The sequence below is a fragment of the Neopelma chrysocephalum genome, unplaced genomic scaffold (assembly GCF_003984885.1).
Source record: "Neopelma chrysocephalum unplaced genomic scaffold, ASM398488v2 Primary Assembly neopelma1_96523, whole genome shotgun sequence".
Classification (NCBI taxonomy): domain Eukaryota; kingdom Metazoa; phylum Chordata; class Aves; order Passeriformes; family Pipridae; genus Neopelma; species Neopelma chrysocephalum.
In genome coordinates this window covers 389999-406090 of record NW_020925169.1, presented here as the reverse complement: position 1 = coordinate 406090, position 16092 = coordinate 389999, and the positions used below count along the sequence as shown (strand labels likewise).

Sequence of the window (16092 nt, the reverse complement as noted above, 5' to 3'; positions counted from 1 at the left end):
TAATAGCTTTATGTCTTTCTTATACTGCGGTGCCCAAAACTGCCACAATATTCACAGTGAGGCTGCACCAGTGCAGAGCAGAGCAGAGCAGGACAATCCCCTCCCTCGACCTGCTGGTGATGCTGTGCCTGATGTCCCCCAGGACACAGTTGGCCCTCCTGGCTGCCAGGGCACTGCTGACTCATATTCAACTTGCCAGGGCCCCCAGCTCCCTTTCCATGGGGCTGCTCTCCAGCCTCTCACTTTCCAGTATGTATGCATACGCAGGGTTCCCCCATCCCAGGCGCAGGATCTGGAACTTGTCTGTGTTGAACTTCATATGGTTGGTGATTGCCTATCTCTCTAATTTGTCAAGGTCTCTCTGCAGGCCCTCCCTGTCCACAAGAGAGTCAACAGCTCCTCCCAATTTAGTGTCATCAGCAAATTTCCTTAGTATTCCTTTGAATTTTGCGTTCAAGTCATTAATTAAGATGTTGAAGAGGACAGGGCCTAAGATGGAGGCCTGTGGAACCCCACTAGCAACCGTTTGCCAGCCTGATGTCACCGTAACTCTTTGTGACCAATCTGTGAGCCAGTTGCTCACCCACTGCATAACACGGTTATCCAGTTGTATACCGGACATTTTGCCCAGAAGGATACTGTGAGAGACAGTATGAAAAGCTTTGCTGAAGTCCAAAAAGATGACATCTGCTGGCTTTCCTAGATCAAGCAGGTAGGTTAACATGCGATGACATGGATATAGAAGTAAATGTGAAGGTATGTAGACAATATGTACCTCTCTCTAAGATTGTCCCTTACAAACATTTTCAATCCTCTCTTATTTTAGCGTGGTTGTCTGTGTTTCCCATTTCCTCATCCAGCCTACATCACAGTCTGGCACCCTCCTGTCACATCTCAAGTTCTGTGTGCTCTGCTACCAGAGCCCCTCCTTTACCACTGTCCCCACTGGGTTTTCAACACCACCATCTCTTCTCATGACAGTCTTTATTTTGCAAGTCTCCAACTCTATGTAACCTCTTTTCTCTCAGTCATTCTGCTCCCCTTAATCCTTTTGTTCTGCTAGATGAATCACTATGGATGCTAATATGCTTCTCTCTAATGTGAATATAGGTGAAGATGAGATGCTGGCATGGCTTAACTGTTCAAATGTTGCATGACATTGTTTGAAAGATATGAAGCTATGGCTATGCTAAATAACAGCAAAGGCTTTCATGTGTCACCTCTTTTCCTTTGAGTTCCCTAATTTCCTATAAAATCTACACTACACTAAAAATCTACTCTACACTAAAAACTGTCCCAAAATACAATTTTTTGCAAAGATTCCATACTGGAAAACAAAAAAGGAAACTACACAGAAATGACAGCACTCTTCGAACTTCACTAATCAGATGTCTTACTTCTGCATTAACTTGCCTATTCAGAATTGAAAGTTTACCTATACAACTAAGAGATTAAACAAAGGACTAAAATTAAATAATACATTGTATATTCATTAGACACCAAAAGATGCATACAGTTGGCAGTTAATGTATCTTCAGCAATTAAAAATTCAGCTATATGAATATTGCAATAATTTGAGTTTTTAAATTATTTATCTTGAAGTGGCAGTAAAGATCACTATTTAAAAATAGCATGCTAGATGCAAGTCATGAAAAATTGATGTGAAACAGCAATCTAAGACTTCAGCTCATTTTAAGCAAAACTATTAATGCTAAAAAATTCCTACCAAATTCAAGTCAATGCAAAAAGAAATTTTATGACCTGTTCCATCAGTTCTTAATCCTCAGTTTTATTCTCTCTGAAGTATACTAGCAAGCTGTATGAACTAAAAAAAAAAAATAAAAAGAGAGATAAATCAAATCACAAAGGAGAAAATAAATTCTTTCTGAACCACTCCCTTTTTCCTTCTGTTTGCCCGCTCTGATATTTCATTTTCTTCTACACTTCTCCTCCCAAATTTCCCAATGAAAATAAATGCCTGATAGCTTTCTATTAAGTCAGAAAAATCATCTATAACTGCACTTTACTGTATTTGCTGCTTAACACATCCCCACAGTGAACCTAACATTTAGAACCTATCATATCAATATAGTCATCATGATCCAAGCTGCAAGTAATAGAGAGCGTCACTGTCAATTTTGCTTTCTTACACTTCCTTCCCTTCACTTCATCTGATTTTAATAATCCCTGTCAAACCACAAACAGTCCAAATTATTTTCTTGACACAGATGCTTTCAAGGAAGAGACAGAATCTCAACTTTCATTTAGTGACTACAAAAGCAAGCTGTCCAACTGGACAAATATTAGTTCCACTCTTGACAATCTCTTCTGTAAAGTATGCTTTTGAATTTTCACTGAAGCTGCCAAGGGTTTGAGATAAGCTTCTTGTTTAGTGTAGATTGACTCACAGGATTAGCTCACCAACAACTGTCATGTTTAAAGAAGCCAGCAGTTTCAAGTAAAAAAAAACTTGCTTGTAAAAGATCACAATTGCATGTCATCAGCTAACTGAATTAAGAAAACTATTATACAAATATTTTAATTTAGTAGATCTCATTGGATGTTTCAAGATCATTTTACATTTCTAAGACTGACCAAATGGCTGTTGCTAACAATGTAATATAAATCAGAATTTCAAGAAGGATATCTTTATATTCAACAACATCAGCAAAGTTAGCATGAGACAACAGGAAACATGTTCAAGGCAAATAAGTTCTGCAGAAGGATGTGATCTGTAATCATTTTTCTCTCTGTTGGCTTGTCTTTAAAGTAAGCTCAAGAACATAATTCTTTGCTTCACAAATAGCAGTATAAAAGTAAGTGATTTCTCTGATGAGATGCTTGTATAATTAGCATTCTATTTGAGGTTTACATGATTAATCAGAGCATATTACATTTTATTATAAAATATTTTCTTCACATAGACATACCAATCTCTAATCATCTGAAATACTAATGCTTCTTAGTATTTTGACTTAAATCAGGTTTGCAATCAGGTTGTGAAGTGTTACTAGCTATGAAAAAAGAAAACAGAATAACCAAGATGCTTCCCATCAGAAGCCTCATGGGAAACATTTGCTTAAATACGTCAAATTACTGTCTCATGCATGGGTTTAATTCAAGACTAACCAAAACCAGTTCAAAAGATTCTTAGGTAACTAGTCAGCATATACCAAAACAACCTTTGATGAATCTATAAAATCACAACAAAATGCAGAGGTATATGCACAGATTGTGTTTAGAGTTCCACAGCAAGAGAACTATACTTGCTACTAATACAGCAGCCTTTTAGTGCTCTTTTAACAGTTTGGGCTGACAATTGGCTCTTCATGATCACTCACTCATCTTCATGGCCAGATATCTTCCTGCTTGCCTTTTATATCTGTTTTCCTTCCTAGTGAAGAGTAAGAGTTTTAAGAGCTTACCGTATTCTTCTCCTTTAGTATGGCTAGTCAAAGAACAATCTTGATACTCAGCAGAATATTGATTCTACCACAGGTCTGCATCAGATCAGATCTGTATGTTCTTTTATTCTAAAAAAAAGTATCTGATCAAAAGATCACTTAAAGGAGAAAAAAAAATGTAAGTAACACACAGACCAATGGTATTGTCAGTTTTAATTAAAAGGACATTGATTTAAGCCTCTTTAAGTGCAGTGTTTAGTCTTGACTATGTCTTGACTTCTAGTTAACTATCAGTTTGTATTCAGAGCAGAACTCATAACTGCTACAGCTACCTTTATGCATTAAAAAAAGCACAGGTTATATACCATTTCAGGTTTAAGCAGTACCAAACAGAACAGAAATAGGAGATAGGAAAGGCATCTGTAGAACAGTATATTAAAGTACAAATATACTGATTGATATGAAAGTAGGTCTGCACCACATCTAGTTAATGGTAACCAAAATAACTGCAAAACTAAATCTTGTGTCTAACTGGTTTGGAGTTCTGTAACTATCATGGAAGATAAAAAAAATAAATCTTAAGACAGGACCTTCTTACTAATTCAGAATTCATATATAAATGATTTTTTTATCTAGTTTCTCAGAGGTAGCCTTTATATTCCCAGAGCACCCTCTCTATATTTATACCCAGTTTTGTCTTACCTGATAACTTTTAAGATTTTATATCTTTATTTCTTGGCAGGAAGTGCAAGTCATCTCAACTACAATGCTACAAAAGTAAAAAAAAAGCATAACCAAGAAGCAATTTTAAAGAATACTTATCCACAATACCTTTCCATTGCTGTTGAAGAAGAAAGAAAGTAAAATAAAGGAATAGTTACTGTGAAAGGAACTTCCTTCTTCTCAAAGACATCTTAAACTATACTTTCACACTCCAGCCTTATCATAGGGCAACTAAGAGTCCTGCAGCTGTCAGCTCACAAAAGAAACATCCTGTATTCATGGCTAAGTTTGTTTACCTCTATACTATTGATCTATATATGCCATGAAAATGCCACGTGGGTACTATGCAAGAATACTCAGCTTTAATACATTCAGCTGTCTCTTCTGGGAAGATGCTGTATCAAGAATACTATTTCAAAACATGATAAAGGCAAGAGTGTAAAAAGGTGAGAGAATGAATCATTACTTAATGCATTCACACAGGGGAAAAGAAATCATTCTTTGGAACAAGACCAGGTCATAAATTACCGTGCAAGAAGGAAAGACAATCAGCTGATTTGTGATGCAGAAAGGAGTTCCTCCTGCCTACCTTAAATGACTGCTGTAAAATTTATATTAAATTCTCTGGTGCAGAAAGCACTTAGCCTTTGGTTTCACGATTAAGAGAGCAAGTGTTCATAAATATCTTATAAGTGAACACCATGCACTGTATTATTTCTTACATAATTACAAGACTTAAATGAGTTGTGCAACCAGCCACAAAGTGCAACTACAGTGTAAACAACGTGCACTACTTTCCTATTACTTCAGAACAAAACCTGGCTGAAAACTAAAGATCAATTTTCGGTTGTTTTGAAGGAAGACTACATTTCAAGTTTCTAGAAAGAGACGGGAACATCACAAACTAAAGGAGTAAAATTTTTTTTCCTAGGGTCACATTAATATTTTAGCAAATTTCTTTTCCCTTATATTAATTTCAAAGAATTTTACAACTGTTCTTAAAAAATACAAAATTAATAAGCCATGTAATACTCAAGTTGGAAATGTATATTACAATCAAATTTTTAAGTTTTAATCTATATATTTTTTGGTTTAACTGCCTAAAACTGAGTATAGTAATAACTCTAGCAGAGTACCCTTCAGAAGTATGAATATCCTTCAGAAGGAAATTATTTTTATATAAGAGCCCAACAGTGAACCTTAGAGTTTCAATTCTGTTCTATTAATCTGTAAGATAAATTATGTTTTTTGTGACCCAGCCAACAAGATTCCTGAGCCAAGATTCCTTTCACTAGTACACCTCCATGAAACAGTTTTGAGGATGTTACAAGCACAAACAAAATATCCAATGAGAAAAGTAGTTAAAGGTACATATTCTGAATAAGGAAGAAAGTGTTCAAGGATACAAAAGGGGTGAAGCATTTATTGAAACAACATATTTTTTCTAGGTAAGAAGTAATATCACAACACTGTTATGCTAATCTTTGGAGCTAAAAATTACTCAGAAACTTTAAGTTTCTTCCAAATAATGAATCAAAAGTCAATAGCTTTGCAAGGGGGTATCATGTAATGGCATTGAATGAATCCTTTGATTTTTAGTACCAAGGCAGACTGGAATGATTTTTCCACTTTCTTTCTCCATCGCAGTGTGCACCAGAGATAAGCTTATTACAGGAAAAGAACAAAGCGAACTGTATTCCTCATTACTCCCTATAGCTGCATTACCTGACATAACTTACATGTTCCCAGTCAAATGGCATCTTAAGAATTAAAAACATTATGGAGACTACTATTCTTATTTCAAACAATCCACTTCTTTATCTGTACTAGTGGATGATACAGCTCACTAAACCAATTCTTCTTTGAATGATCACAAATTTTTATTAAAGTTAGGGTTTTGTGTTATTATGCATTAATGGCAACACCATAAAAAGAAATTAAGAGAAATTGATTGACTGTACTAAGAAGAGATTCAGACTACTTGAAAGAGAGGCCACATTTTCTGACCCTTTTTCTACAGAATCCTACCAACCTTCTGTAGCAGCCACTTGGCCTGTGGAAGACTATTAATCCCTATTTACCAGGCAGCTGTATAAGCACTGACGGTGGCATGGGGCAGGTGACTGAAGTGAGTGACTGGTGCAGGCCTGACCACTTGGCAGCAGTGCCAGTCTATGCCAGAAGAAGTTGACAAAACCATGATAAAAATAATGGATTGCCTTCACTAGACTTACAGACCTTGAGAAACCATCTCTAGAGAGGGACTGAGAGGATTGTGTTTACACGCACATGCTAACTTACCTGAACAGAAAGTTCCATTACGTTTAACAGCAACAAAATGAGAAATCAATCTTGAAAGGTGGGAAACAGGCCAGACTCAGAAGTTCTGTGCAGGCCCAGAGAGAGGTTGGAGGCTGGAGACATGGCCCGTGACACTGACCATGGATATAATAACTCATAACTTCTTGGAGTGTGGGGGCTTCCCTCCTTCACCCCCAGCGGATCAAGGTCACCACTTCAGCTGACGGACATGGAAGCGGCAACTGCCAGGTGTCATCGCTGGACCCCGTGGGCGGTGACTATATGCATCTTTCCACCCTCATATTTTCTTTCCCTTACTCTCCCTTATCCTTACCCTGTCTTTCCTTTCTCTCCCTTATGCATTTTCCCCCCCGAAGTTATCCCTATGCCATATTGCTATAAATTATATAGATGACAACACCCAAAATGCTAACATACCTGTTGAAACAAAATTGTTAAAATGAACCCTATCTATATATGTCTAAAATAAACCTTACCAATATATGTTTTCAGACACCGATTATTTAGTGTCGTTTCACTTTAATCCACCCCAAGGGAATTATTGATAAAAACCTGAGTTACCTCCCCTCCCCTTTTCCTGGGGTGGGTCGTAACAACATGGAAAAGAATTGGGAACTCTTAGTACTTTCTGAGGGTTTAGCTAAATAACCCAGGACTAAGGTTCCTGTAACTCATAAGTTCCATAGAAGTATCAGCAAAGAAAAAAGCAAAGGAATTTTAAAAGAACATGTACATACTTACACATGTAGGTTTGATAACAAGATAGCCCCTGCTCTTTAACCAATACTCTCTCATCTGTGTTTAAAATTAAAAACAAAGCCAATAAAGCATGTACTGTTTCCACTGCTTTTATTATTTTTCTGAAAACAGAATACAAAAAAAACCTGTATAAAAAATGACAGTAAGGTTGTAACTCCAGCCCACAAAAGGCAAGAAATTTAAAGTTAGTCTGACATTCAATCCTTAAATCATGCAATTGTGCTTATTTTTTAAAAAATGACAGTGCAAGGTAATGACAAGTTGTCAGCCCTAACTTTGAATTGCCTGAAGTTTGTCATTTGGTGTTTGTGTCACAACCTTAATGCTATTTAAATGTAGTTTTTAGTATCTATTATTTAAAAAGGTCTACTTTACGACAGCAAAAAGCTTTGATGGAATAATCCTCAAAGTACACTGTAGTGCCGGTATGCCACTTCATTAGAAGTAGTGCATAAAATATATGCTGTTGACAAATCTAATTCATTAAAGGTGAGGTAGAAGAACTTTAAAGCAAGTGGATGGCATCATTAGCTACAGTTCCTTTTATAAATTATTCTTCTTTTCCCTTTTGAATGACTTTGTCAGTGTTCCCTTTCCAGACAGTGTTTCTGCCTTAAAATTCAATACCTTCAACATGTTTGCACAAGTTAAACAAGCAGCTTGTTCACTAAAACTGAAACTGTAAGAAGGAACAATCGCACTGATTATTTCACCAATATTAACTAATGAAAAATACATTTAAGCAATAACACAGATAAATAGAATCAACCAGGTTGGAAAAGACTTCAGAGAGCATCAACTCCAACCCTTGATCCAACACCTCCATAGTTACTAGACCATGGCACTAAGTGCCACATCCAGTCTCATCTTAAAAACCTCCAGGGATGGTGAACGGGCAGCCCATTCCAATGTCTGATTACTCTCCTAATTCCCAACCTAAACCTCCCCTGGCAGAGCTTAAGACTGTGCCCTCTTGTCCTACTGCTGGTTGCCCGGGAGAAGGCAACCCCCACCTGGCTACAACCTCCTTTCAGGGAGTTGTAGAGAGTGATGAGGTCTCCCCTGAGCCTCTTCTTCTCCAGGCTAAACAACCCCAGCTCCTTCAGCCTCTCCTCATAGGACTTGTGCTCAAGTCCCTTCACCAGCCTTGGTGCTCTTCTCTGGACCTGCTCCAGTACCTCAATATCCTTCCTGAACGGAGGGGCCCAGAACTGGACACAGCACTCCAGGTATGGCCCCATCAGCGCTGAGTACAGGGGCAGAATCACTTCCCTGGACCTGCTGGCCACACTGTTCCTGATCCAGGCCAGGATGCCATTGGCCTTCTTGGCCACCTGGGCACACTGCTGGCTCATGTTCAGATTCCTGTCAATCCAAACTCCCAGGTTTCTTTCTGCCTGGCTGCTCTCCAGCCACTCTGTCCCCAGCCTGTAGCGCTGCATGGGGTTGTTGTGGCCAAAGTGCAGGACCCGGCACTTGGCCTTGTTGAACCTCATCCCATTGGAATCAGACCATCTCTCCAGTTTGTCCAGGTCCCTCTGCAGAGCCCTCCTGCCTTCCAGCAGACCAACACTGCCCCCAACTTGGTGTCATCTGCAAATCTGCTAATGGTACACTACATTGATCCCTGGGGGACACCACTAATGCCTGGCGGCCAGCTGGATGCAGCACCGTTCACCACCACTCTCAGGGCCCAGCCCTCCACCCCGTTCCTAACCCAGCACAGAGTGCCCCTGTCCAAGCCATGGGCTGCCAGCTTTTCCAGGAGTATGCTGTGGGAGACGGTGTCAAAGGCTTTGCTGAAGTCCAGATAGACCATATCCACAGACCTCATCCACCAGGTAGGTCACCTGATCATAAAAGGAGACAGGACCTGCCCTTCCTAAACCCATGTTGGCTGGATCTGATCCCTTGTCCATCCTGTAGCTGTTGTGTGATTGCACTTAGGATAATCTGCTCCATAACCTTGCCAGGCATGAGGTCAGGCTGACAGGCCTGTAGTTTCCCAGGTCCTCCTTGCAGCCCTTTGTGTGGATCAGTTTGATGATTCGCCAACTTCCAATCATCTGGGACCTCCCCAGTGAGCCAGGACTGTTGGTAAATGATGAGAGCGGCTTGGTGAGCTCTTCTACCAGCTCCCTCATCACCCTAGGATGGATCCCATCTGGTCCCATTGTGAGACTTGTGAGGATCCAAGTGGCTCAGCAGGTTTCCTCCTGGATTACAGGGGGGCTATTCAGCTTCCTGTCTCTGTCTACCACCTCTGGAAGCCAGCTGTCCTGAGGACAACCTGTCTTACTGTTGAAAACTGAGGCAAAGAAGGTGTTAAGTACCTCAGCCTTTTCCTCATCTTTGGTGACTATGTTCCCCCCTATGTCCAACAAAGAATGGAGGTTTTCCTTCCCCTCCTTTTGCTATTGATGTATTTGTAGAAGCACTTCTTGTTATTCCTAACAGAAGTGGCTAGATTGAGTTCAAATTGTGCCTTTGTCTCTCTAATTTTCTTTCTACATTACCTAACTATATTCCTAAACTCTTCATGAGTAACCAGCCCTTTTTTCCATAGTTGGTAAGCTCTCTTTTTTCCCCTAGTTTCCTTTAAAATCTCCCTGTTCAGCCAGGCTAGCCGTCTTCTTTGCCGACTCGCCTTTCAGTACACTGGGACTTTCAGGTTTATCAAACATAAAATTTAAAGACGAAGAGAAGAGGAAATTACACAGTACAACAGAGTAACATTCTGGCAGCATTTTACATTGATATTCAGATAACTTGGATTTGATATTGAATTGAATTCTGCAAGAGAGAAGATGAAGCACATCAGACAGCTGAAGGATAGCTGACATATTTATTTATAAAAGGAATTATATTACTCGGATTTTTAGGTAAAGATCAATATTTGTAAAGGAACTAAAGACTACAGAATGGTCCATAAATAAAGTTAAGCTGGTATTTGAAGTACAGCCCATCAGAGCAGCCTTCCAACAGCTAAAACAGATACCAAGTCAAAACATGATCAAATTTCATCTTAGAATATCGTTGCCTGTGAGAACATTTAAATTCTTATCTTCAGTTAAGAAAGAATTAAGTACTGCGGTCTTTAAAACTCAAACAGTGTAGGAACTGAATCACTACAAAATAAAGTGAAAAAGGATACTTTCGAGGACTAAACATACACAAATTATGATTAAATTCCACTAACCACATATTCAACAAAATTCTAAACTACACTGTACACACAGAAACTGAAAACAAAAAAATAAAAGTTTCTTAGTCAAGGATTCTTATAAAGGGACCTAAATCTATTCACTTGGAAAAAACAAATAAACAAACAAGTAAACAAACAAAACAAAAAAACACAGAAATTTTTGCATAGAACACATAATCATACTTCAATATGTCACTACCCTGTACAAATATTTTCTAATGAATTAGCTGGATTAGCAAAGAATTTTTCCAGAAAAGCCCATGAACAGCAGATTATACCATCCTACATACTTCTAGACAGATACATGTACACGTACACATTTTTAACTAGATACCGTCTCAGATTAATGCTTTACTGCCTCTTGCAAAGACAAAGTTATTCCAATACAACACTTACTGTGAAAATTTAAGAGATGAATGTCTTACTATGAAAAAAACAGTTTATAAGTAACTTAAATATGGAAACATTTCCAAATATAATTCATCAAAGCCTATTTTATGCCTCCGAGGATTGCAGCAAATCAGTATTTGGAAGTAACTCTAAATGTTTAGAATAAAACCCAACAGAATAATTTACTGTAAAAGTTCTATGAGAGACAAAATACTGTCTTCTATGTTTGAATACACAAATTTCCTTCTAAAGGTCCTAGCCAAACCTCAATATGCCTGATTAGAGCATCCTGTCAACTATGCCAGCTTAGTAGAGTAGCAGGGAGAAGACTCTCGGTCAGGTGCAAGAAATATGACACTGATTATGTGGATGACTATGATTATGTTTATTGCTAATACAGTATCTAAATATTGTCAATGCAGTATTGACAATAAAGGGTTATAATATCAGCAGGCTCACCTAGAAACATACAGGTTTACCTTCTTTGGCCTCACAGAACGCACAACTACACCTCTATGTGTGACTGGATCTTCATGTTTTTATAATCACCCACCAAAAAGTGAGTGTTCCCTGCTTTTGGGGCTTGATGTATCTGGTAGGCATCCCTGCTGGGAGGTGTGGGGAGCTGTCTGCAAGTCTGGGAGACTAGTTTACCCACTCTCCAGCAGGGCACCAAAGTCAATCACTGTCATCAGAGCTCCCCCATCTCTGCAATACATCAATTATGTGAGCATCCCGACAGTTCCCCCTGCAATTCCCACCTACTGTTCTTACCTTAGGACAATTCCCACCCAGTGTTCTTATCTTAAGACAAATCATATTCTCTATCAGAGACAATCACAAAGAAGGAGGCATGTGTGTTGGAGGGGAAAAGGGAAGGGAACCACACACGAAAACCCAACTATTTTTCATTGGGTCACATTTATATTTCAATCAGCATCTAACATTTACCTCAGAAAATTAACGTCATGTATCTCTAAAATGTTATACATATAATTCTCCTAATTAGTTTCTCCATTAATCCTCATCCTGCTCTTTTTTCATTTTGTTCTCTCTCCTGCCATACAGTCTTTACATTTCATACATTAAACATATATGTCATTTTTGTTTAAGCCTTCCACCAGCAATACATGGGAAGAGTTACCTGCAGATGGACAAATGTACTGTGGTGTCTCCACTCCAGGAGACACATCTCAAAGGCCATCTCTGCCCAGAATCCCTTCGTGAACTGAATTCAAAATCATTCCACTTACAACATACTTATTACTGAAAAGATTAATATCCTATTTACTGCTGGTACTAGCAACTCTTCCTTCAAAGGCATTTCTTAGGCCCTGTAAAGGGGGCTCCTGTTTACATGCAAGCAACTGGGAAGTAGGACTTTAGGCACCTAAATTCAACTCTGCTAATAAATCTTTTGAAGATGCTGCTGGGAATGGGGAGGCAGGAATAGGAGAAGAAAAGGACTGGCATCCTTAGGGAGTTTACTCTTATACAGAAGAGCCCATAATGCCTTCCCAGAGAAAGCTTTCATCCTACTAACAATGATTCAGTGTTCCCAGTCAGGGATTTCAGTCCTGCTCTTACTGCAACCCTTTCTGATGATATTTATGAGCAATAATGTTGCTAACCACACAACTCTTCTGTCAATACTGGCATTCCAGATGGGAGAAATCATTGACAGCAAAAACCTTCTACACTAATAAATGTCATTACTTCATTTGGGAAAGTGGAAGAAAAGAGGTAGAGTCCTTATCTATGTCATTGCTTCAAACTAAGTCTTTTATTCTTCTGTGCATATGTGACTGCAGAAGCACCCCTTCTGCAAAAGGTCTAGACACTTTTTCTGCAACCCTCAGATTTTTGAGGTAGCTGCTATTTGGAGAAACTCAACAATTCTCAAAAAGCTCTTTGGACTACAGACCAGAAAAGGACATTGCTGTCTCTTTACGAGGGGGAACATTTTCCTCATAGCATAGAGTGGTATGGAAAGACGACTTATATGTCATATCTGCATATGCCAAAGCCAAGTTGAATCACAGAGTAATGCTTGCAATAACCAAACTTCACTTAACTCAGTCTGCAAGTGTGATGAAAAACAGCCAGTCATTATGCAAAATTTCCTGTTCATCCAAATTAAACAAGGTCCAGTGAGAAAAATTAAAATTATTGATGTTCAACTTATTTTGCGTGAAAAGCCTATCTGAAGAGAAACCCAATTTCTTATGGCAATAAATTACTTCATTAAGAAGACCCATTTTTTGTGATTACTCTAACAGTCAATTTTGGATTTATTCTTTGGTAAATGCTGTCTGCTTTTTGAGTCTAGTAGACAATGATTTCTGGTAAGATTTAAAAAAACCAAAAAAACACATCAGTGCACACTTATCATGTTAGTTCTGAATGCTTCTACTACAAACTTCATGAGACACTGATTGATTACTCAGAGTAAGTTGTCTTTGGGTGGTAGCCTGGAAATCTTAGGGACAGATGACTAAGTGGTAAGAATACAATAGTTATTTGCAAGATCTGCTGATAACAGGGGTTCCACCTTAAGGGACAATTAAACAGTTACAAGGAACCTCTGTGATACTCAAGAGATACTCCATGATACTGCTCAAGCTTCTGCTCTGCTCTGGTGAGACTCCACCTGGAGCATTGCCCAGCTCTGGGGCCCCCAACATAAGAAGGGCGTGGACCTGCTGGAACAATTCTAGAGGAGGGTGACCAAGATGATCACACATCCGTGCTATGGATACATTGGGGCTGCTCAGTGTGGAGAGGGCTCTGGGGAAATCCTACCATAGCCTTTCAGAACTTAAAAGGGGACTTATAGAGGGTTGAAATTAGGTGATCTTTAAGGTGTCTCTCCCAATCCAATCCATTCTATGAACCTCACCTTAAGTAGCAAATTTTATGTCACAACTTTATATAACCTTCCAGTTACATATTGATAAAATACACATAGGGTAGGGTATTTTGTACTTTCTTGCACTTATTGCACGTTCATTATCTTCCCTATAATAATTTACATCACATTTTCTCCTAACTTCTTTTAACGATTTTTTTCTCCTTCCATCCACAATCATCTATATCTTTTCCCTACTCTCTGTACTGAGCTCCAGTACAGTGAACTACAGAGAAAGTAGAAAGCGTACATGCAACACATGTTATACTGATTTGATTTTCTAATGTCTGTGAGCCAAGTTCATGTTTATCTGCATTCTGGGCTCGATCATGCTGTTGGCAGTTGCCCACTCAGAAATAAAACTGCAGGGAGAGAGGTGTTATTGCAGAGCAAAAACCATTCTAGAATATTCATAGTATATATACTGCTATTTAACAACATACAATTATTAAGAAAAAATTATAGTATCTGCTAGCATTACCTACATTCACCATTTTAACTGCAGTTACTTAGAGAAGAAAAAACAATCAAAAGACAAAGAAAATGCATTTTACAACACACTCAAAAAATAAGAAATCAGCAGCAAACACAATCTGAACAAGCTTATGGGCATTCTCAAAAAAAAAAAAAGAAGGTGAAAGGACTTTGATGAATGAAAAATTGCTGATCATATCAGAATGGATCTGCTATGTAGGAAAAAATACTAGAAAGTCAATGTGGGAATTAGGTCAATTAAGTATTCCAGGCAGGTATAGAGGATTTAGAACAGGGCAGAAGAACAGTAATAAGATTAAGAAGGCCCAAGCAGCGAGGGACTAACTCATGTCAGGCACAAAAAGAAATTTGAACTTCACGTGAACTTTATGTGGTAGGAAAGTTAAGTATTAAATGCAAAATTAAACCGTTCCATTACCTGTATTTTAAAAGAAAGAAACAAACAAAGCCCTAGTCCAAGTCATGAGTGACTGAAAGCACACTAATAAAATACAGGTCACTATTTCATTAACGAGTGAACTAATACACATAAAGTATACAGACTGGCCTCATGAACAGAAAAATTATTGAACAAGTTGTCGAACACTGTGCTCTCTTCATTTGTCCATCAACATTAATTCACTGACTTACATTAATGGAATGTGAGTTGGCAGAAGGGCAGATGAATGCAAGGAGATGAGAAGACGCACTGAGCTTTAATAATGATCAGAAAAATAAACATTCTTTGGAACAAAAACAGTTACATAAAAGAAATATAAATGATACATCCTGAAAAGAACATGAAGATGTTTTTAAAAATAAGTACAAAGTTATGATAACTGAGAGTTTATATAATCAGTAAGGATTGAAGAAAACCAGCAAATTTCACAATGCTTGTTCCGCCTTTCCTATATTCATGAAATAAACTAAAGATACATTTATAGAAAGATTATTATTATTATTAAGAAGCTATTCTAGCTTCTGTGGACTTATATTATACTATTTCTAATTCTTTTAATCCCTTACCACTATAGAAGAAAATTGAAATTCCTTCAGTTTCAACAAAGCCAGAGGCAGTGCTTCATACTGAAGACGGACTTATAAAGTGGACTTAAAGGGGCACAAAGTTAGATTTTTCTCCACATGAAGGCAGTGTGGAGACACTTCACACTGTTTTAGCTTTTATGATTGATTTTTCAATATAGTTTCAGGGTTTTTTTTTTACAAAGCTGTGATTACTAAATGTTTGACCAAAATTTGCCTATGGCATTGTGAGTTTTGTTTTGTCAAATGATACTGTTTTTAAAAGTATACATGTTATGTTTAGACAACAGAAGGAAAAAAGCTCCAATTAATAATGTTATTAACCTCTGAAATTGTAATCAGTCAACTGATAAACTTGTTTATAGGATGGAAAATACTTTAAGCACATAATGCCAAATATCTTCCACTAGATAAAAAATCTGACAGATTATATTTCACAATGGAAGAGATGCTTATGCATGGACTATCACTATCACAACTGCTGCAAGTAATTACATAACATTTTCAACACAGAAAGTCAAAAGTTTTGTGAGGGACAAAAAACACGCACACACACACAGAGACACAAAAAAACCCCCCAAAAAAACCAAAAAAAAAACCACCCCCAAAAAACCACACCAAAAAAACCCCCAAACCCAATACATTAAGTTGCAAAATTAAGGAAAAAGTGGAAGAGACTTGCAGAAAGAGGCTGTGAGATTAACAGACAAGGATCAACAATGATCCCATTAACAGCAGCAGCATCAATGAGGCCTGGAGAAAGATAACTGCACATATTATGTGAAGTAAACTAGCTATCTCTGGGAATTGTAAGAAGTGAAATTTCAAGGCAAAAGACATAATGGTAATACAATTATATGTAG

At 38.0% G+C, this 16092-nt stretch overlaps 1 protein-coding gene and 1 long non-coding RNA gene across 9 annotated transcripts in view; one reads left to right on the top strand and one right to left on the bottom strand.

The window, feature by feature from the left end:
- The window catches only part of KIAA0825 (KIAA0825 ortholog), a 248123-nt gene that overhangs the window by 228159 nt on the left and 3872 nt on the right, over positions 1 to 16092 (bottom strand). For 5 of the 8 annotated variants that reach the window (XM_027708741.1, XM_027708748.1, XM_027708747.1 and 2 more), the window contains exons 2-4: positions 4107 to 4173; positions 3426 to 3533; positions 1762 to 1825 (exon numbers count right to left, since the gene is read on the bottom strand). The exons of 1 other annotated variant lie outside the window; for it this stretch is intronic. In XM_027708741.1, coding sequence (XP_027564542.1) covers positions 1762 to 1770 — 9 coding nt within the window. In that variant the 5' untranslated portion in view covers positions 1771 to 1825; positions 3426 to 3533; positions 4107 to 4173. Of the gene's footprint in view, positions 1 to 1761; positions 1826 to 3425; positions 3534 to 4106; positions 4222 to 16092 lie in introns of those variants that run through there. 2 more of the 8 variants (XM_027708742.1, XM_027708743.1) reach the window with 2 other exon arrangements.
- Positions 418 to 4292, top strand: LOC113981392. The gene is made up of 2 exons (XR_003538397.1): positions 418 to 712; positions 4147 to 4292. It is a non-coding gene; the product is annotated as an uncharacterized LOC113981392 (long non-coding RNA).